The sequence below is a fragment of the Mustelus asterias genome, chromosome 28 (assembly GCF_964213995.1).
Source record: "Mustelus asterias chromosome 28, sMusAst1.hap1.1, whole genome shotgun sequence".
NCBI lineage: Eukaryota > Metazoa > Chordata > Chondrichthyes > Carcharhiniformes > Triakidae > Mustelus > Mustelus asterias.
In genome coordinates, this window is record NC_135828.1 from 8514649 (window position 1) to 8538375 (window position 23727).

At 47.7% G+C, this 23727-nt stretch overlaps 1 protein-coding gene across 1 annotated transcript in view; it reads right to left on the reverse strand.

Annotated features, from left to right (window-relative positions):
* Positions 1-23727, reverse strand: part of LOC144480207 (PH and SEC7 domain-containing protein 1-like) — a 137097-nt gene that overhangs the window by 32213 nt on the left and 81157 nt on the right. The window contains exon 10 of the mRNA XM_078199391.1: positions 58-101. Coding sequence (XP_078055517.1) covers positions 58-101 — 44 coding nt within the window. The remainder of the gene's footprint in view (positions 1-57; positions 102-23727) is intronic.

The following is a 23727-nucleotide window of genomic DNA, read 5'->3' on the forward strand; positions in this document are numbered from 1 at the left end:
AGTTACAACATTGTGTGTGAATGTAACAAGTATTCAAGACAGATGCTCCATACTCACATTGTCCACTGTAACTTTTCATTTTTTATCGAACTGTACAAAACCTGCCGAGAGACAAAGATGGAGAGAGAATGTGAGAAGAGTCATGATAAATAGTGTCAATCCTGCATGAACCAAACTTTATATATAGCTTCAGAGTGTCAGCTTGGATTAGCAGGCAAAGGTTGAAGAATCATCCAGGGATTGAACAACCTGGACTGGCATTACAGTGCAGCACTGACAGAGGGGCACCTTGTCCCAGACATTACATTTAGGTGTGATGTTAAACTGAATGGACCTACCTCGCACTAAGGTGATCTTTCTCTACACCCTAGCTATGACTGTAACACTACATTCTGCACTCTCTCCTTTCCTTCTCTATGAATGGCATGCTTTGTCTGTATAGCGCGCAAGAAACAATGCTTTTCACTGTATACTAATACACGTGACAATAATAAATCAAATCAAATCAAATGGTTATGTCTGCTTGAGAACCAAACGCAAATGTTATACTGGGAAGGCAGCAGGGTTGATATTCAGGAAGGATCAGATCTAAAGGGCTTTCATCATTTTACATGCCAAATATTCTTACCTCAAAGCATGTGAAATGATGTGTAAATATTGTCGCGAATTTTACATGGAAACATTTAACTAAGGGAGGACTGGAAGGTTTTCCAGCATTTATTGCCCAATCCTAATTGTGGCGTGTTTTCCAGCACCATTGGCCATTGCCAGGATCTTCCATAGGGGGATCGGGACTGGAAGATCCAGTCGGCAGGCAGGGCTGGCAGATCCAGTCAGCAGGCAGGACTGGAAGATCCAGGCAGCAGGCAGGACTGGAAGATCCAGTCAGCAGGCAGGACTGGAAGATCCAGTCAGCAGGCAGGACTGGAAGATCCAGTCAGCAGGCAGGACTGGAAGATCCAGTCAGCAGGCAGGGCTGGAAGATCCAGTCAGCAGACAGGGCTGGAAGATCCAGTCAGCAGACAGGGCTGGAAGATCCAGTCAGCAGGCAGGGCTGGAAGATCCAGTCAGCAGGCAGGGCTGGAAGATCCAGTCAGCAGGCAGGGCTGGAAGATCCAGTCAGCAAGGAGGGCTGGAAGATCCAGTCAGCAGGCAGGGCTGGAAGATCTCACATTAAGCCTATAACAGTTTATGTTAATACTGGAATGGACCAGGATGGGATGGTTCCATTTGCAAATCTCTGCTTATAGAGCGAGTGTGCCTATCCATTACACAATCTACCCCCAGAAGAGTGTCCTCTTAAGAGATTGTAAAGGGCTTTCCACATGCTATTCTAACAGATCCTTATGCTCGTTTCCCTTGTGGCTTCATCCTTGTGGATTTCTGCAGTACCATTCATGTGGGCTTGCTTGTATCAAGGGCGTGAGACATCTGACAAAATATCGCTCAGCCTGCCCCAGGACTCCCGGGTTATTTTTCACTCCCAGCTGTTACAGAAAGCACACAGGAAACTCAGTGACAAACTCAACCATGTATAAAATGCAATAAACTGCATGGGAATAGAACTAGGCCAGTTAGCCCCTCCAGGGTACACTGCCAAAGAACAATTAGACGATTGACTGAAGGAGTCCGGTGCTTGGCTGAGAGAGTTAGATATTTGATTGAGCGAGTGGAATGTTGAGAGAAGTTACCGTGTGTAATGCCCTTTCCTTATCCATGGCTATTTATTGAAGGAATATCAATAACACTGCAGTCCCTTGCACGTGTGGAATTCTGGGTTATGCCTTATTTTAAAGCTAATCAAGGATTGAGTTTCTTAAAAAATTAATTCAAGGGATGTGGACATCGCTGGCTAGGCCAGCATTTATTGCCCATCCCTAATTGTCCTTGAGAAGGTGGTGGTGAGCTGCTGCAGTCCATGTGGTGTTAGTACACCCACAGTGCTGTTAGGGAGGGAGTTCCAAGATTTTGACCCAGTGACAGTGAAGGAACGGCGATATATTTCCAAGTCAGGATGGTGAGTGACTTGGAGGGGAACTTCCAGGTGATGGTGTTCCCAAATATCTACTGCCCTTGTCCATCTAGATAGTAGCAGTCATGGGTTTGGAAGGTGCTGTCTAAGGAGCCTTGGTGGAGTTGCTGCAGTGCATCTTGTAGATGGTACACACTGCTGCCATTGTGTGTCAGCGGTGGAGGGAGTGAATATTTGTGGTGCCAATCAAGCGGGGCTGCTTTGTCCTGGATGGCGTCAAGCTTCTTGAGTGTTGTTGGAGCTGCACCCATCCAGGCAAGTGGGGAGTATTCCATCGCACTTCTGACTTGTGCCTTGTCGATGGTGGGCAGGCTTTGAGGAGCCAGGAGGTGAGTGACTCGCTGCAGGATTCCTAGCCTCTGACTTGCATTTGTAGCCTCAGTATTTACATGGCGAGTCCAGTTCTGTTTCTGATCAACAATAACCCCCAGGATGTTGACAGTGGGGAATTCAGCAATGGTAATGCCATTGAATGTCAAGGGCTGATGGTTAGATTCTCACATTCTTTGTATAATCTTTATCTTTCCCATGGCTTCATTCCAAAATTAATTTTCATAAGACTTTCCTAAAAATCCCTGGACACCTTCAAAGCACTTTACGTAATGGGTTAGAAGTTCATGCTTCAGTGAAAGACATCTCCATGGAGTGATCTCCATAGAATAAGCTAATGAGCCACTATTATGGCATATCTAGTCACTTGCTAACCACCTGGGAATAGTCTGTTTTCAGTTTGTTGAACTAGATTTCCACAGAGGACCGGGTGACACAGTCGGTAAGCATGCTCCCCTCTCCTTCTATCTCCGGAGCTAGGATTTAAATCCAATCGGACTAGTGGGAGTAAGTCCTCAATGAAGAGTTTTTACAGAGACAGAAAAGAGTCAGGCGGTCTTAATATAAAGTTTATTTATTAGTGTCACAAGTAGACTTGCATTAATACTGCAATGAAGTTATTGTGAAAATCCCATAGTCGCCACACTCTGGCGCCTGTTCGGGTACACGGAGGGAGAATTTAGCATTCGGGTCACTGCACGTCTTTCGGACTGTGGGAGGAAACCGGAGCACCCGGAGGAAACCTACACAGACACGGGGAGAAGGTGCAGAATCTGCACAGACAGTGACCCAAGCCGGGAATCGAACCCTGGTCCCTGGCGCTGTGAGGCAGCAGTGCTAATCACTGTGCCACCGTGCCTATAGTGGGTCACAGTAGAAATATTCTCAAAGCATGGTGCAAACAGATACCACATTGCCTGCTGTATGATGTACCAAGTTTCACCCGGTTGGGCGTACGGGATGGCGAGTCAGACATTTGGAGGAACCCCCCTGCCTTTTGGCTTTTTATCGCAAAATTGCAAGTATGCGTGCAAAGTTGCTCAGCAAGTAACTACATATAGTGAACAGTGGAAGTAATCGTCCATTAACAGGGCAAAGTGCAAGGGAGCTTGACATGGTGTCCAACTCCTCCACTCTCTCCCCCCCCCCCCCCCCCAACCCCCATGTTGTACTTGACCTGGTGCAGCTCAAAGCTGACCCCTGGCCAAGTCACAGGAAAAATATCCTGTTCCCAAATCACTGGCGTCCCTCCAAAATTTGACAAATTCGTCAGAGCAGCCCTCCGTGAGTTTTGCTGCATTTTGACCATTCCAGTGTCTTTACAGAGGGGACCAATCTCTGACGACGCAGAACATTTTGTTTTCCATCTTGCTGTCACATTAGACGCATTGTTCACCCTTTCTGATGCATCACAGTCGATGGAAAACGCAGCGATGTTTTTATATTGCTAAAGCAAGACACAGGAACAGCGTAGCATGAGATCTAATATAATAAAGTCTTCAATCATGTCACGCATGCTTTACTAGCTTCCCTGTTAGTTGTAAACCCCAAAACAGAAACATCCAAATTAAGCCAAAGGAACCATTCGAGGAGTTTACATTAAATAACATCTGCTCCACTCAGTAAAAGCTCTGGCGCGTAAGTGGGATGATTTTCCTCACAGCTTGTGTTATCCTGTTGCTGTTTTGGAGAGATTTACATGCACAAACAGAGGTTCCTGTGGAATAAGGTAAAGTTGAGGGGGAGGGCTGACTGGTGGTGATTTAACCTGAGGATCACCACACCTCAGGCAAGGGGCAAGGTTGAGAAGACAGGGTCTTCATGAATAACCTCAGCCGGTACCGGAATTCATAGAATCCCTACAGTGCAGAAGGGCGCCATTTGGCCCATCGAGCCTGCACCGGCAACAATCCCACCCAGGCCCTATCCACATAACCCCAGATATTTACTCTGCTAATCCCCCTGACATTAAGAGACAATTTAGCATGGCCAATCAACCTAACCCGCACATTTTTGGAGTGTGGGAGGAAACCGGAGCACCCAGAGGAAACCCACGCAGACATGGTGAGAACGTGCAAATTCCACACAGACAGTGGCCCGAGGCTGGAATCGAAATCGGGTCCCTGGCACTGTGATGCAGCAGTGCTAACCATTGTGCCACCATGCCGTCCACGCAATTGAACCTATGCTGTTGGCATCACTCTGCATCAACAGCCAGCTGTTCAGCCTACTGAGCTAACCAACCCCCTCCTCAACTAGTGGAATGGGAGGTGGTCATTTGGTCCCTCGAGAATATTCTGCCATTAATTGAGATCATGTCTGATCCATTAATTCAATTCGCCTTGGCTGCGTACCCCTAATATCCATCACTAACACAAAACAAATTGATCAATCTGAGATTTTAAGTTCTTCAATTGAGCTAGCAACTATTGTGTTTGATATGAGAGAGTTGAACACTGCCAATGCCATTTGTTTAGAGCGGGAGAGGGCTCATGCAGATGGCATAGGATATATGTCCCAGGAACAGGCCATTCAGCCCAACCAGTCCATGCTGGTGTTTAAGCTCCACTCGATAACCTTCTCATCTTTCATCATCTAAATCTACCATTGTAACCCTCTATTCCTTCTTCCTCATCTGCTTATCTAGTTCCCCCTTAAACCCATCGACACTGTTCACTGGAGCCACTCCCTGTAGCGGGCTCCATACTCACACCGCTCTTTGGGTGAAGAAGTTTCTTCAAAATTTCCAATTGGACTTGTTCGTAACTATTTTATATCAATGCTCTCCAATTATGCTCTTCCCCCCCCCAAGAGGAAACATTCTCTTTGTAACCACTCTTTAAAACCTTTTCTAATTCGAAAGACCTCTACTAGGTCACCCCTCAGCCTTCTTTTGTCAAGAGAGTAGCAACCCAGCCTGTTAATTCTTTCCCGGTGTATAAACCCACACATTATTCTGATATCATCCTTGTAAATCTTCCCTTCACTCTCTCCAGTGCCTCTTTATCCTTCTTATAATATCGTGATCCAAACTGCACGGGGTACTAAGATGTTATATAGCACCTTATCACGTTATGCTACACAGCACCTTGTCACGGTAAACAGCCAAAGTGCTTCATATAATGACTTACTTGAAAAAGTAAAGTTCATTTATTAGTCACAAGTAGGCTTACATTCACACTGCAATGAAGTTACTGTGAAAATCCCCTAGTCACCACATTCCGGCACCTGTTCGGGTACACTGAGGGAGAATTTAGCACGGCCAGTGCACCTAACCTGCACACCTTTGGACTGTGGGAGGAAACCGGAGCACCCGGACGAAACCCACGCAGACATGGGGAGAATGTGCAAACTCCACACAGACAGTGACCCAAGCCGGGAATTGAACCCGGGTCCCTGGTGCCGTGAGGCAGCAGTGCTAACCACTGTGCCACCATGATTTATTATTGTCACATGTATTAGTACACAGTGAAAAGTATTGTTTCTTGCACGCTATACAGACAAAGCATACTATTCATGGAGAAGAAAGGACAGAGTACAAAATGTAGTGTTACAGACATAGCTAAGGTGTAGAGAAAGATCAACATGGAGGTAGGTCCATTCAAAAGTCTGATGGCAGCAGGGAAGAAACTGTTATTCTGTAGCCAAGTGTGGCAGTCACAATCCAGTTAATGAATGATCAGCTAATATATTTTTGGTTGTGGGCAGAATGTTGGCCAAGACAAGGCTGGTAGACTCAGGGCTTCAATTTAACATCTCCCCTGAAAAGGTAGCATTGGCTAATAGTGCACACATTTGATATTAGCCCCTTAGACAATATGCTCCAATTCCTGACCAACATTACGCCATTCAGTTTGGTCACTGCTGATCTACAGCTCAGCTTCAACACTTGGCTTTGTTCCGTATTCCTTCACATCCAACAAGTTTGTTTCCCATTGACACCAGTGACTGGTTGCCAACCACAACAATGTTGGATCAGGACCCTGGTGATCCGCACTCTGACTTTTCCCGCTCTTGTTGGGATGGAACAAGCGAGTCTCTCCCAGTATCAGAACCAAGATAGTGAATGCAATGCAAATCATCAACAAATTAAAAAGGGGAAAGATAAGAAATAAACCACAAGTTACCAATTTGTGGAGCCTCAGTAAACCTCCAGGTGGCCGGAACACTGAGTGTAAAACACTTGGAACAACACAGAGGAAGAGTTAAGTTTATTTTATAGTGTCACAAGACAACACAGAGGAAGAGTTAAGTTTATTTTATAGTGTCACAAGACAACACAGAGGAAGAGTTAAGTTTATTTAATAGTGTCACAAGTAGGCTCACATTAACATTGTAATGAAGTTACTGTGGAAATCCCCTAGTCACCACACTCCGGCGCCTGTTTGGGTACACTGAGGGAGAATTTAGCACGGCCAATACACCTAACCAGCACATCTTTCGGATTGTGGGAGGAATCCGATGCACCCGGAGGAAACCCACACAGACACGGGGAGAACATGCAGACTCCGCACAGTCACCCAAGCCGGGAATCGTACCCGGGTCCCAGATGCTGTGAGGCAGCAGTGCTAACCACTGTGCCAACGTGCCGCCCAGAGAGAGAGTGCATTAAAAGTAAAACTGAAGTTTAAAGTTTATTTTTTTTAGTCACAACTAGGCTTACATTCACACTGCAAAGAAGATACTACGAAAATCCCCTAGTCGCCACAGTCCGGCGCCTGTTTGGGTACTGAGAGAGAATTTAGCATGGCCAGTTCACCTAACCTGCACAACTTTTGAATTGTGGGAGGAAACCGGAGCACCCGGAGGAAACCCATGTCATGCAATCATCTACAGAAAGTTAAATAAAGAGAGAGAAAGAAATATTGGATTACCAGAGAGAAAGGGGACAGAAGGGGAAAGTAAAAATAATGTAGAATTTGGCATTTTTAAACTGTCCTAAGACCATTCATGACCTGTAGGAAGGAGTCTCTGAACCGACCATTGCTTACATTATGATGATTGGCAATCATTAACCATTACGACATTGTGGAGGGTTAGACACTAGATTTAACCTTGTGATGCGATTAGTGTGTAAAGACAGCAAACTTCTTGTAAATCATGGACAGATTAAGCGCAAATTGCCACTTTCACAAAGCTAAAGATGAAGCTATCAAAATCCTGGGAGTTACCACTGACCAGAAACTGAACAAACCAGCCAAATAAATACTGTGGCTACCAGAGCGAATCCTGCAATGAGTAACTCACTTCCTGATTCCCCAAAGCCTGTCCACCACAAGGCACAAGTCAGGAATGTGATGGGATTCTCTCCGCTTGCCTGGATATGTGCAGCTCCAACAACACTCAAGGAGCTCAACACCATCCAGGATAAAGCAGTCCGCCTGATTGGCACCACATTCACAAACATTCACTCTGTCCGCTACCAAAGAACATTGACAGCAGTGTGTACTATCCACAAGATGCACTGTAGGAACTCAGCAATGCTCTTTAAACTTTAGACAACACCTTCCAAACCCATGATCATCTAGAAGGTCAAGGGCAGCAGATACATGGGAACACCCCTTCAGGCTTCTCACCATCCTGACTTGGAAATATCATAGAATCATAGATTCCTACAGTGCAGAGGAGGCCATTCAGCCCATCGAGTCTGCACCGACCACAATCCCACCCAACCCTATCCCCACAACCTCATGCATTTACCCTAGCTAGTCCCCCCTGACACTAAGGGGCAATTTAGCATGGCCAATCCACCTAACCCACACATCTTTGGACTATATCATCGTTCCTTCACTGTCGCTGGGTCAACATCCTGGAATTCCCTCCCTAACAGCACAGTGGGTATACCTACACCACATGGACCAGACTGGCTCAAGAAGGCAACTCACCACCACCTTCTCAAGGACAATTAGGGATGAGCTGACCTAGCCAACGACACCCATCTATGAATGAGTTTTTAAAAAGCAACCAGCAACTTGTGGTGAACCGCAATTCGTGGGTTTGCTTGGTGACAAACCCAGGGTCAGTTTGTGCATTAGTAACACAAGTGTGCGTTTCAAGCGCATTTAATTTTCAGCAAAAATATGGCCCATTGTTCCAGGGGACAGAAAGCCACGAATCTCACTCTCCTGCCTCGGATCTCCAGAGACAAGTGCCAGTGACACGAGTGGAGGGCCAAGAAATGAAGGGAAAGGACTCGTTGAATGTTTTTAACCCTCGTTGAATGTTTTTAAGGCAAAGATAGATAGATTTTTGAACAGTGAAGGAATTAAAGGTTATGGTGAGCGGGCGGGTAAGTGGAGCTGAGTCCACAAAAAGATCAGCCATGATCTTATTGAATGGCAGAGCAGGCTTGAGCAGGGAATTTGACATGTCAGCTACAACTCGCACCAACTTTTACAGATGCACCATAGAAAGCATCCTTTCTGGTTGTAACACAGCTTGGAATGGCTCCTGCTCTGCCCAAGACCGCAAGAAACAACAAAGGGTCAGGAATGTAGCCCAGTCCATCACTCAAACCAGCCTCCCATCCACTGACTCTGTCTACACTTCCCGCTGCCTCGGCAAAGCAGCCAGCATAATCAAGGACCCCACGCACCACAGACATATCGGGCTGGCACGGTGGCACAGTGGTTAGCACTGCTGCCTCACAGCTCCAGGAACCTGGGTTCGATTCCCAGCTTGGGTCACTGTCTAGTGCGGAGTTTGCACATTCTCCTCGTGTCTGTGTGGGTTCCCTCCGGGTGCTCCGGTTTCCTCCCACACTCTAAAAATGTGCGGGTTAGGTGGATTGGCCATGCTAAATTGCCCCTTAGTGTCCTGGGATTAGTGGGTAAATACGTAGGGTGACGGGGATGGGGCCTGGGTGGGATTGTTGTCAGTGCAGACACGATGGGCTGAATGGCCTCCTGTAGGGATTCTATGATACTTCCATCGGGAAAAAGATACAAAAGTCTGAGGTCACGTACCAACCGACTCAAGAACAGCTTCTTCCCTGCTGCCGTCAGACTTTTGAATGGACCTACCTCGCATTAAGTTGATCTTTCTCTACACCATAGCCATGTCTGTAACACTACATTCTGCACCCTCTCCTTTCTTCCTCTATGAACGGTATGCTTTGTCTGTATAGCGCGCAAGAAACAATACTTTTCGCCGTATATTAATACATGTGACAATAATAAATTGCGTCAAATCATAAATCAAATCAAAGGCTTGAGGGGCCAGATAGCCTACTCCTGCTCCTAGTTCTTGTGACTAGGATGTAAATAGCAGGGCAGTGGAACTGGATGAAGACTGGGACTGCATCCTGGGGGTTTGGGATCAGGTCTGCTGGGCTTTGCTCTTGTTTGACCAGGGTTTACAATGGCGGGGACTGCTGCCAAGAATATTGCTACTGCATTGCCTACACACACATTGCAAGTAAACAGGAGGTTAAAGCACAAAGTTCCCAGAGCAACAGCCTCTGGAACTTGAGTGATTCTTACTCCGCTCAGGTCCCACAGTTTTCTGCCCTTTATACTGCAATGCAGCAAACAGGAGGTAGGGGGGCTGCTATTCCGCACTTTGGGAACCGGCACTCCTCCCCCCCTCCCCCCCAAATCTTAACCCCCCCCACTTGCACTGCTCTAACAGTGGGGGGAGGGAGGTTAGAGAAGTGTAGCAAATTTCCTGAGCTCCCCAACTTTAGTGGGATCCTCATTCAACACAATTAATGAACCAGGAGCTGGAACACACACACACAAACAGGAGGATGTGACTGGCATTATTATAGTCTAAACTTTCCCCAATTTCCTTCTATTTCTTCTTCACTTGCGCCCCTAGAATTAAAAGATTTTTTAACATTAATTAAGAGGGAGAGAGAAATCTAGCCAATGCTCTCTGTCTCCCTCCCCCCCCCCCCCCCCTTTCCCTTACCTTCTGCTTACTCTGCACTTTGGCTGCTCCCGCTGCTCGCAGCGATTTGGAGCGTTGCGGTGGCCGGTACCGAGCGGCGTGAGCGCCGCAGTAATCCCGGTTGTAGCGGGCAGAGGCTGCGGAGCGGGGCCGCAGGTTCTCCCCGGTGTGGACGCTGTTCAATCCGATCATGCTTCCCTCTGGCGAGAGGCTATGGACAGATGCATGCACACAGACTGCAACCTGAACCTGGGCACCTTCAAGACTGGAATAGCTTACTGCACACAGAGAGAGAGACAGACTGGAGAGCTCACTGCACACAGATACACACACAGAGAGACAGACAGACAGGCAGGGGAGCTCACTGCACACAGATACACACACACACACAGAGACAGACAGGCAGGCAGGGGAGCTCACTGCACACAGATACACACACACAGACAGGGGAGCTCACTGCACACATACACAGAGAGAGAGGACAGGGGAGCTCACTGCACACAGATACACACACAGACAGGGGAGCTCACTGCACACAGATACACAGAGAGAGGACAGGGGAGCTCACTGCACACAGATACACACACACAGACAGGGGAGCTCACTGCACACAGATACACAGAGACACACACAGACAGAGGAGCTCACAGCACACACACACACAGACAGAGATACACAGAAAGAAAGAGACAGACAGGGGAGCTCACTGCACACAGACAGACAGATACAGACAGGCTGAGAGAGAGTGACAGAGAGACACACAGATAGATGGGAGCTCACTGCACAGAGACAAAAAGACACAGAGGGACACAGAGAGAGAGACAGAAAGACACACACCAGCTCACTGCACACAGAGATACACACACTGACAGAGAGACTCACGACACAGAGAGACACAGACACAGACACAGAGATACACACACACACTGACAGAGAGGCTCACTAGAGAAACAGAGACACAAAGAGGATCTCACTGCACACACACACACACACCGAAAGACAGACAGAAGAACTCACTGCACACAGAGGCACAGGGAAGCTCACTGCACACAGACAGAGACAAACAGAGGTGCTACCACTGTACACACACACACTAATTGCTATACAGTGCAGGTCACAGTACAGCACATCTACAGCAACCGATCAATAGCCCCTGCTCGGGGCTGGGAGTAAATTAACATTGTAATCGCCAGACTTTTTGCCAGATCATTGGGAGCTGCTCTCTCTCTCTCCCCGCCACCCCCATTCCCCCCTCCCCCTTTTTATACAAGCAATATTGGTGAGATGCCTTGGGGAGGCTCTTGTCACCTATTCGTCACTAATATTAGTGACTGTGCTGGAACGTTTAGTAGGCGTTGAGTGTTTTCAATGTCAGACACAGAAAATGTCAGCTCCTAATTAGCACTGTGGGCAATGCTCAGAGCTCAATACAGAAGCATCTGGTTATATACGTAGGCTGTTTTTCTCAATAAGTATATTTAAAAACATAGGAGCAGGTTTACAAGTGATGTGCTTTTATTAATCTTGCATATCGGCAGTGCCCACATTGCATGCCACCAAGTGCCACCTCCGCCACACACTGAGAAGGGTATCTGCCAACACCCCCCTCCCCCGCCCCGCTGACAACTCAAAGCTGTCGGGCACGGGCACAGTGGGCGATGTGATAAGCAGCTACACCGCTCACCCCTCCATCCCCGTCCACCCCCATCCTGCCACCTCACACTGGTCCACAGTGCCAGGAAGAGGGGTGGCACAGCGGTTAGCACTGCTGCTTCACAGCTCCAGGGACCCGGGTTTGATTCCCGGCTTGGGTCACTGTCTGTGCGGAGTCTGCACGTTCTCCCCGTGTCTGCGTGGGTTTCCTCCGGGTGCTCCGGTTTGCTCCCACAGTCCAAAGGTGTGCGGGTTGGGTGGATTGGCTAAATTGCCCCTGAGTGTCAGGGGATTAAGGGGGTAAATGGAGTTATGGGGATAAGGCCTGGGTGGGACCAGTCGGCGGTGCAGACTCGATGGGCCAAATGGCCTCCTTCTGCACTGCAGGGATTCTACAGATACAGTGCACCTCAGCACCCCAGTGTTCCCCCTACTGTACAGCAATCCATAAGCAATGCATCCTGCAGAGAGGCGTAGTATACAGAGCGACACACTTTGCATGCTAACTCAAGTACAGTGTATATTACGGTATGCACAACATGCAAACTTTGGACAGGGAACACCGACTCGAAACGTTGGTTCCATTCTCTCTCCACAGATGCTGCCAGACCTGCTGAGATTTTCCAGCATTTTCGGTTTTTGTTTCAGATTCCAGCATCTGCAGTATTTTGCCTTTACCAGAGTGAACACGTTTAATTTAGAAGTCTGCATTTTCAGGCCTCTAGCTGTCTGAAGCATTAACTCTGTTTCTCTCTCTACAGTTGCTGCCTGACCTGCTGAGGACTTCCAGCATTTATCCACTTCTGCTTCAGATTTCCAGCTCTTTCTGCGGTATTTTACCTTTGTGTGTTCTATTCCAGAGCAGGCACCCTGTGCTGTGACCACATGTACTACTCCGTGCTCAATGTATACCAGTCTCACAGCACCAGGTTGAAGTCCAACAGGTTTATTTGGAATCACGAGCTTTCGGAGTGCTGCTCCTTCCTCAAGATGAGGAAGGAGCAGTGCTCCGAAAGCTCGTGATTCCAAATAAACCTGTTGGACTTTTAACCTGGTGTTGTGAGACTCCTTACTGTGTCCACCCCAGTCCAACGCCAGCATCTCCACATCACCAGATATTTAGCACAATGACATGGTGGCACAGTGGTTAACACTGCTGCCTCACAGTGCCAGGGGCTCAATTCTGGCCACGGGTCACTGTCTGTGTGGAGTTTGCACGTTCTTCCGTGTCTGCGTGAGGTTCCTCCGTGTGCTCCGGTTTCCTCCCACACTCCAAAGATGTGTGGGTTAGGTTGATTGGCCATGCTAAATTGTCCCTTAGTGTTATGGGGGATTAGCAGGGTAAATACATGGGGTTACGGGCCTGGGTGGGATTGTTGTCAGTGCAGACTGGATGGGCTGAATGGCCTCCTTCTGCACTGTAAGATTCTGTGACACGACACACGGATTTTTAAAAAGTTATTGCGGTTGTTTAAAAGAACAAGGCCCGGATTTCCCCAGCCGTTTAAGCCTCGCTGAAAGGGAAGGGAGAATTTGGCGTTCAGTCAAATCTCCATCCATTGCAGCAGGTCTGGAGAATCCCGGCAGGAGCCGGCGAGGTTGGAAATCTGGCCCCAAGTGTCTGAAATTCCCCGTGCCACTGGTTCCTGCCATTTGGAGACCTGGATAGGAACAAAAAAGCTTACTATAGGTAAACAGGCCATGGTGCCTGGGGTGGGGAAAAGGGGGGGGGATCCACGCTAATCCCACTTTCCAGCTCTCATTCCAGAGCTCTGTCTACTTCAACTGCAGAGCCAAGTGGTTTATTTTAATGCGATATGTGTTTCTACACTTACAGTCAGTGAGTTCCAGACTCCCAGCACCCCCTGGGTTAAAAATATTCTCAAACCTCCTCTTATCCTTCTGCCAATCACTTAAAATCTCAATGCTTTTGGTGATTGAACTGTCTGCTGAGGGAAATAGGTCCTCCGCTATCCACGTTGCTGGGAATGTTTTTTGGGGATCTCTGGTTAACTGTAAAGGTTATGCCTTGGCCAAGAACACCAAGAGAGTTCCTTCAGCCTCAAACATTGCTTTGGGATCATAGAAGTACAGAATCCCTACAGTGCAGAGGGAGGCCATTCGGCCCATCAACTCTGCACTGACTCACTAACAGAGCAACCCACCCAGGCCCTATCCTTGTAACCCCACTTATGTACCCCGCACATCCCCCTAACCTACACATCTTGGGTCACTAAGGAGCAATGTAGTGTGGCCAATGCCCCTAACCTACACAAGAGAAGGATGTAGCACAGCCAATCCACCCAATCTGCACATGTTTGGACTGTGGGAGGAAATCAGAGCACCCGGAGGAAACCCATGCAGACATGAGGAGAACGTGCAGACTCCACACAGACAGTGACCCAAGGCCGGAATTGAACCTGGGTCCCTGGCGCTGTGAGGCAGCAGTGCTAACCACTATGCCTGATCTCCTGTAGTGTTATACGAAGGGAGTCTAATACCAACCGGGCTTAAAACCCTTCATCTACATACTCATAGAATCACAGTACAGTACGGTGAAGACGGAGGCCATTCAGCCCATCGAGTCTGCACCGACCACAATCCCACCCAGGCCCTATTCCTGTAACCCCACATATTTACCCTGCCAATCCCCCTGACACTAAGGGGCAATTTAGCATGGCCAATCAACCTAACCCGCACATCTTTGGAGTGTGGGAGGAAACCGGAGTACCCGGAGGAAACCCACACAGACACGGGGAGAACGTGCAAATTCCACACAGACAGTGACCTGAGGCCGGAATCGAACCCGGGTCCCTGACGCTGTGAGGCAGCAGTGCTAACCACCGTGCCGCCCATGAGGCTGCCATCCAGAGAATAAAATTCCGAGATTAGTAACAGAGGTTCAGGGTTGCGGAGATACCAAGAGTTTGGCCCTGGAGGTCACAGAGGGGGTTTGGAATGTTCTGATGTCCAAAGTTCGATCAGTTGTAAAGTAGGCAAAATGGATGGTAGTGAAGAAAGGTAGGCACCATTCACTGGAGCGACTGTGCTCAATAGATTGAATAGCCTTTAGATCACACGCCGCATTCTACCAAGCCGGCATTGAAATTATAATGTGGTGAGGCGTAACTGCACAGTATAGGCCAATTGAAAGTGCCATTATGGCAATGTCAGTGACGATCTGAAACAGTGAACCACAGAAAGGTACGATACTGAAATATGAAATCTAATTTTAAAAATGCTTTTTTTTTTAATGCCAGTATCCCTGATGCGTACATGAGTGGCACTCTGAACTACAATAGAAGTGGGAGCATTAAACTGAAAGCATAGCCTCCAGAACGTATGCTTAATTATGTTATTAATTTTAAGTCTCCTGTTCATTGGTGGCTAGGGAAATATTTGCCACACTTGTTCCTTATGATGGAATTTTCTGAAAGGAACGCATTTGTCGGGACTTGAGGAAAGTTATTTTGTTTCGTCCAAACATGGAAACTTAGCCTCATCTCTCGAGAGAGTGAGCCCGGCAGCCCTGTGCTGTGAATCGACTATTTGAGTTAGCTTGCAGCGCTGACTCGGAAATGAGAGCGTCAGAAAATAATGGAGTGGCCCAGTGTTCGCCTGCTGAGTTTAACTTTCGAACAAGGCCCCAGTGAAGTCATGTGTGAAATAGAAAGCCGTTGCGTCTGGTGAAAATCAACAACGTGTGATTATACGCCCAGCATTCAAATCAGGGGCGGCACGATGGTTAGCACTGCTGTGTCACAGCTCCAGGGACCTGGGTTCGATTCCCGGCTTCAGTCACTGTCTGTGTGGAGTTTGCACATTCTCCCCATGTCTGCGTGGGTTTCCTCCGGGTGCTCCGGTTTCCTCCCACACTCCAAAGATGTGTGGGTTAGGTTGATTGGCTATGCTAAAATTGCCCCTTAGTGTACCAGGATGTGTAGGTTAGAGAGATTAGCGGGGTAAATGTGTGGGGATAGGGCCTGGGGTGGGATTGTGGTCGGTGCAGACTCGATGGGCCGAATGGCCTCCTTCTGCACTGTAGGGTCTCTATGATTCTCTCCTTGAGAAGTTTCAAAAGTGTGACCCGTGGATCCGGGATCTGTGTTGGAAGCCTTTTGGCTGAGATCGGGCCCTAGATCAGGTGCAATCAGATGCCTTTTCTTGTCAGCTTGGGTCTTGCCCCTGTCTCTCTTGTGAGGTATCAGTGCTAACCACCATACTGCCCATTTACATAACATTTATTTCAATGGGCAGCGTCTTGGTTTGACATTTCACCCAAAAGACCTCACCTCCGACGATGCAGCAGTCCCTCGGTAACTCATGGATCTGTTTCTTGTTGCTCAGAATGAGGGATCACCAGCATATGGATGCCTGGAAAGTAGAGAGGGATCCCTCTGGGTCCAGACGTACCAGAGGGTGGACTCGCATCCCTGAAGGCTTTGATTTTGCTCTTGTGTTTGTGCCTCTGCACATTGATATTGGGTCTTGGTATCTTGACTGTTGACCATGAACTGATATCAATCTGAATTGACTTTTGGAGTGAGCAAGGAGATGGATTAAGGGCTCGCCATGTCTGCTCCGTGCGTTGTCTTTGTAACATTAAGAAAGGAAGCCATGGAGTTCCACACGGCAGTCACTGTCCCGCCAGCCTCGGGATTCCAATATTTTCTTTTTCTGCTTATTTTCTATATTTCCTGACAAACAGTGCGCTATTTTCCTGAACAGAACATGCGCAGCATCGATGGCTCAGTTTTATTTTAGGTAGCTGATGGAGTTCAGAACAGGCGTTAGACCGGAACTCATGAGGAGATCGTGGTTTAGTGGTAATGCCAATGAACTTGTAATCCAAGGTCCGAGCCTATGCTCGCGTGAGGCGGATTCAAATTCCACCAGGAAATTCAATTTAATTAATTAAAAATTAATAATAATGGAATTGAATCTGACAGAGAGAAATCTGGTTTAATTCACTTCACTTCCTTTAGGGAAAGACAGTTAAGAAGCCTCACAAAACCAGGTTAAATTCCAACAGGTTTATTTGGAATCGTGAGTTTTTCGGAGCGCCGCTCCTTCATCAGGTGAGGGAAGGAAATCCACTCATGAATTTAGGGAAGGAAATCTGCCTTCCTTACCTGGTCTGACCTACATGTGACTCCAGAGCCACAGCAAAGTGGTTGACTCTTAACTGCCCTCTGAAATAGGGTAGCAAGACATTCAGTTGTACCAATTAGGAATGGGCAACAAATGCCAGCTTGCCAGTGTCACCCACGTCCCATGAAAGAATTTTAAAAAAACATTGCTGGGAGTGCTTCAGGATTCCTGTTGAGATTGAGGACAAGAGCAGCAGATACATGGGATACACCACCACCTGGAAGCTCCCCTCCAAGCCGCTCACCATCCTGATTTGGAAACGTATCGCCATTCCTTCCCTGTCGCTGGGTCAAATTCTTGGAATTCCCTTCCTAACATAACAGCACTGTGGGTGTACCTAGACATGATGTGGAGATGCCAGCATGAGGACGGCCTCAACCAGGATCTTGGGTTCATGTCACACTATCTGTAACCCCCACGACTTGCCTGGGCTTGCAAAATCTCACTAACTGTCCTGGCTGGAGACAGTACACACCTCTTTAACCTGTGCTTAACCCTCTCTCCACTCACATCGTCTGTACCTGTAAAGACTTGATTACCTGTAAAGACTCGCATTCCAACCATTATCTTGTAAATTGAGTTTGTGTCTATATATGCCCTGTTTGTGAACACAACTCCTCACTCACCTGAAGAAGGGGTGACACTCTGAAAGCTCGTGCTACCAAATAAACCTGTTGGACTTTAACCTGGTGTTGTGAGACTTCTTACTGTACCTACACCACAGGGGCTGCAGCGGGTTCGGGAAAGCAGCTCACCGCCACCTTCTCAAGGGGCAATTTGGGATGGGGCAATAAATGCTGGCCTCACCAGTGACATTCTGTGAATGAATTTTAATAAACTTGCCGTGGGTCACGAGCAGTGTGTCCATATTTATATGAGGCATCTGGGAGCGAGCCCATATTTATATAGGGTCCCTGGGAGCAAGCCCATAATTGTATGGGGTCCCCAGAAGTGTGCCCATTTCTGTATGAGGTCCCCCGAAGTGTGCCCATACTTGTTCAGGGCCACTGGGAGTACTCCCATATCTGGGGATAATTATTTTACACAGGGAAGTTCGAAAACAACTGTCTTAAGTAACTCCAAATCCATTATTTGTGCTTTGAAAAACAAAAAGGAAACATCTTTTATTTTCCAGGATACGGATGATTGGTCCCATGGGTAGTTAGAATCAGGCTGCCCGCTCTTTTATTTCCTAGTGTGTGAATCATCGCTTCACCCAGTGCATCAGGATTTCCCTGGGGAAGAGTTACCCAGTCTGCAGGGAGTGGGAGAGGAAGAGGGAACGCACTAATAAATGACCCAATATCACTGTGCACAAACACAAGGGCAAAATTAAAACCTCCAGAGATGCAAGTCCTCCCTCGGGTGCGTCTGGGTCCAGAGGGATCCCTCTACTTTCCAGGCACCCTTATGCTGGTGATGCCCTCATTCCGAGCAGCAACAAACAGATCCAGCTGAACGGCCTGTGAAAATCCGTCTGCAAATTATCGTCCCAGTAGACACAAGATTCCCTGGAGAACGCAGTCACTGACAAAGCCCCTTCAAGCTCGAAGGGAAGAGGATGCAAGATGGAACGGGCCTGTTTCATTTCCTCTGTAATTTCCTCCAGTTAAGCTGTGTAATGGGGTATGGATATGCACAGATACGAACTAGGAGCAGGAGTAGGCCATTCAGCCCCTCGAGCCCACTCCGCCATTTGATAAGGTCATGGCAGATCTGATTGTGGCCCTACTTTCCTGTCTAGCCCCCTTGTGCTATGTTGGTCTTCATCTCAAGGGGGCCGGGATTAAATAAAAAAAAAGAATGGACATTACGTTGCACTTTCTCTCTGTAACTGAAAGCATGAGAACCAAAAACTGTATAGCCTGCCCGGCGCCAGAGTTAAGGACAACTCCTTGAGGCTGGGGGGGAACTCAGGAGTGGGAGGTGAAAGATTAAGTTGTGGTCCACCTGGGTGCCAATGACATAGATAGGACAAGGAAAGAGCTTCTTCATAGGGCACTGGAAGCAGTACCAGGGAAAGAGGGAGCTGTAGCGTTGGGACAGTCCCTACCTGAACCACACAGGGACCAACGTACTGGCAAAATGAATACAAATATTAGAGTATGCCAGCAAACACCATAAAGTAAACTGGTAAAAAGATTGAATGAAAGGCCCTTTTATCTGGGTGCATGCAGCATTATAACAAGCTAGATGAACTGATGGCACGGTGGCACAGTGGTTAGCACTGCTGCCTCACAGCGCCAGGGACTCGGGTTCAATTCCTGGCTTGGGTCACTGTCTGTGTGGCGTTTGCACATTCTCCCCGTGTCTGCGTGGGTTTCCTCCGGGTGCTCCGGTTTCCTCCCACAGTCCAAAGATGTGCGGGTTAGGTTGACTGGCCATGCTAAAAATTGCCCCTTAGTGTCGGGGGGGGGGAATAGCAGGGTAAATGTGTGGGGTTACGGGAATAGGGCCTGGGTGGTATTGTGGTCATTACAGACTCAATGGGCCGAATGACCTCCTTCTGTACTCTAGGAATTCTATGATAGCACGAAGAGAGACAAATGTTTATGATATGATTCCAAACTGACCGTGGCTGGGACCTGAATATTCAAGGGTATTTAGCAGTTCAGAATGACTGGGAGAAAGGGAAAGGAGATGGGGTAGCTTTGTTAATAAAGGATGAGATCAGAACAGTAGTGAGGAATGATCTTGGTTCAGAGGATCAAAATGTAGAACCAGCTTGGATGGTGATAGGAAATAGCAAAAGGAAGTTACTGGTGGGAGTGGTTTAAAGGCCCCCTGTCAGTAACTACACTGTAGAGTATAAATCAAGAAATAGCATAATAGAATCATAGAATCCTACAGTGCAGAAGGAGGCCATTTGGCCCATAGAGTCTGCACCGACCACAATCCCACCCAGGCCCTATCCCCATAACCCCATGCCTTTACCCTAGCCAGTCCCCCTGACACTAAGGGGCAATTTAGCATGGCCAATCCATCTAACCCACACATCTTTGGAATCTGGGAGGAAACCGGAGCACCCGGAGGAAACCCACGCAGACATGGGGAGAACGTGCAGACTCCACACAGACAGTGACCCAAGCCAGGAATTGAACACGGGTCCCTGGCACTGTGAGGCCTCAGTGCTAACCACTGCACCGCCATGCCGCCCTTATAGTGGGGGACAAGTGTATAAAAAGGAAATGAGTTGCTAAAGTGAGTACTGGTCCATTAGAGGGTGAGACAAGGGAGTTAATGATAGGAGACAAAAAAATGGCAGAGGCTTTGAACAAGTATTTTGTATCTATCTTCACAGTGGAAGATACAAAAGCCATCCCAAGAATAATTCAAAAGCTGGGTGCAAAAGGGAGGGAGGAATTTAAAATAATCACGATCACTCGAGTGAAAAGTCAATGCTCCCGGGGAGAGGGAAAGTGAGAGCAATGATCTATAAAGCAAGCAAGTGAAAAAAATCCGATCTGCATTGCCTGGAGCAGAGTTTGGAACAGCTGAAGAATGTTTCTCTCAGACCCAGTGAGGCGTGTGCTTGAACCCAGAGGCTGGCTGTAGTGCCAGACCCTGCGACATTACTGCAGGGGAACGGGGGAGATGGCGGTCGATGTTCCTCCAGCAACCCAAGGCCATGTCACTGAGAAGGATCACCAATCAATGCACTGGGTCACAGCTCCGATTTCATAGGGATGGATAAGAAATAACTTTGCGTTAGTGCACCATTGCGATATCCCAGCCTGCTTTCAAACCATTCTGCACCCAAAACAACTCCTTTAACATCATGCATTACCCATTTGCTGTTTTACCTACCTGTCTTTGAATCCAATAATTAGCCCTCGGCCACTGCGAGTATTTTCACATTGAATTAGTATCAGACTTTTTCAATTACCGCTCTAAACCCAATGATATTCTCACTGTTTCCAAAATACTTTTCCACTAAACCATACCACACTTGGCCCAGAACCAGTATAACTACCTTCCTCACTGGACTGGAAATATAGATCAAGAAAATGTTCTTTTACCCATTTCTGGAATTCCTTCCCCTCTTTGCAGTTCGCACTGTAATTTTCCCAATCTGGGATAATTGAAGTCCCCAATTATCTCTACTCTCGCTCTTGCATCTAACCAAAGAACGGCAGAGTGTTGGTTCTTGCAAGAAAACTGGTTTCTCTCCAGATCTTACCGCACTCTGCCATAAAAACACAGGTGGGCGAGTTTCACGCCATCATGCAGGGGGGCGGGGCCTCAAAACCCCAGCAAAGTCCGGCTGCACTGAGTTCGAGCTGTTTAAAGGGCACCCCAATCAGAAAATACATAAACCTCTCCCCCTAGTCTGGTGAGACAACAGTAATCTCTCCCTCAATGTCAGCAAAACAAAGGAGATTGCCATCGACTTCAGGAAGCATAGTGGAGAACATGCCCCTGTCTACATCAATGGGGACGAAATAGAAATGGTCGAGAGCTTCAAGATTTTAGGTGTAGAGATCACCAACAACCTGTCCTGGTCCCTCCATGCTGGCACTATAGTTAAGAAAGCCCACCAATGCCTCTACTTTCTCAGGAGACCTTGCCTTTGACAAGCTCCCTCATGGCAGGCTGGTGCAGAAGGTGAAGTCGCACGGGATCAGAGGTGAGCTGGCAAGGTGGATACAAAACTGGCTCAGTCATAGAAGACAGAGGGTAGCAGTGGAAGGGTGCATTTCTGGATGGAGAGCTGTGACAAGTGGCGTTCCTCAGGGATCAGTGCTGGGACCTTTGCTGTTTGTAATATATGTATAAATGATTTGGAGGAAAATATAACTGGTTTGGTCAGTAAGTTTGCGGACCACACAAAGGTTGGTGGACTTGCGGATAGTGATGAGGACCATCAGAGGATACAGCAGGATATAGATCAGTTGGAGACTTGGGCGGAGAGATGGCAGATGGAGTTTAATCCAGACAAATGTGAGGTAATGCATTTTGGAAGGTCTAATACAGATGGGAAATATACAATAAATGGCAGAACGCTTAAAAGTATTGATAGGCAGAGGGATCTGGGTGTACAGGTACACAGGTCACTGAAAGTGGCAATGCAGGTGGAGAAGGTAGTCAAGAAGGCATACGGCATGCTTGCCTTCATTGGCCGGGGCATTGAGTTTAAAAATTGGCAAGTCATGTTGCAACTTCATAGAACTTTAATTAGGCCACACTTGGAATATAGTGTTCAATTCTGGTTGTCACACTACCAGAAGGATGTGGAGGCTTTGGCAAGGGTACAGAAAAGATTTACCAGGATGTTGTCTGGTATAGAGGGCATTAGCTATGAGGAGAGGTTGGAGAAACTTGGTTTGTTCTCACTGGAGCAACGGAGATTGAGGAGCGACCTGATAGAAGTCTACAAGGTTATGAGAGGCATGGACAGAGTGGATAGTCAGAAGCTTTTTCCCAAGTGGAAGAGTCAATTACTAGGGGGCATAGGTTTAAGGTGTGAGGGGCAAGGTTTAAAGGAGATGTACAAGGCAAGTTTTTTTTTTTTTACACAGAGGGTGGTGGGTGCCTGGAACTCGCTGCCGGGGGAGGTAGTGGAAGCAGATACGATAGTGACTTTTAAGGGGCGTCTTGACAAATACATCAATAGGATGGGAATAGAGGGATATGATCCTCGGAAGGGTAGGGGGTTTTAGTTCAGTCGGGCAGCATGGTCGGTGCAGGCTTGGAGGGCCGAAGGGCCTGTTCCTGTGCTGTAATTTTCTTTGTTCTTTGAGACTAAGGAAATTTGGCATGTCAACTACAACTCTCATCAACTTCGACAGATGCACCATAGAAAGCATTCTTTCTGGTTGTATCACAGCTTGGTATGGCTCCTGCTCTGCCCAAGACTGCAAGAAACCACAAAAGGTCGTAAATGAAGCCCAATCCATCACGCAAACCAGCCTCCCATCCATTGACTCTGTCTACACTTCCCGCTGTCTCGGCAAAGCAGCCAGCATAATCAAGGACCCCACACACCCCGGACATTCTCTCTTCCATCTTCTTCCATCGGGAAGAAGATACAAAAGTCTGAGGTCACGTACCAACTGACTCAAGAACAGCTTCTTTCCTGCTGCCATCAGACCTTTGAATGGACCTGCCTTGCATTAAGTTGATCTTTCTCTACATCCTAGCTGTGACTGTAACACTACATTCTGCACCCTCCTTTCCTTCTCCACGAACGGTATGCTTCGTCTGTATAGCGTGCAAGAAACAATAATTTTCGCTGTATACTAATACATGTGACAATAAACCAAAATCAAATCAAATATTAAACTGATCCTTCTCTACACCCTAGCTATGACTGTAACACTACATTCTGCACTCTCTCCCTTCCTTCTCTACGAACGGTATGCTTTGTCTGTATAGCATGCAAGAAACAATACTTTTCACTGTATGTTAATATATGTGACAATAATAAATCAAATCTAATCTAGCCCACTATGGAGGTCTCAGGCGCTCACTGACTGAAGCCGAATTCACCCCACCCCTCGATCAAAGTCAGAGCCACACCTTTCCCCCTCACTCCCCAACAGTTAGTGCTGGCACCCCGCCCCACCCCTCCCCCTAAACATTGGACCACTTCCCCCTGACGCCCCCCCGCCCTCTCCCTCCACCCACCCACGCAGCCTTTACAGGCATCCCCAGCTCCCAGATCCAGTCAC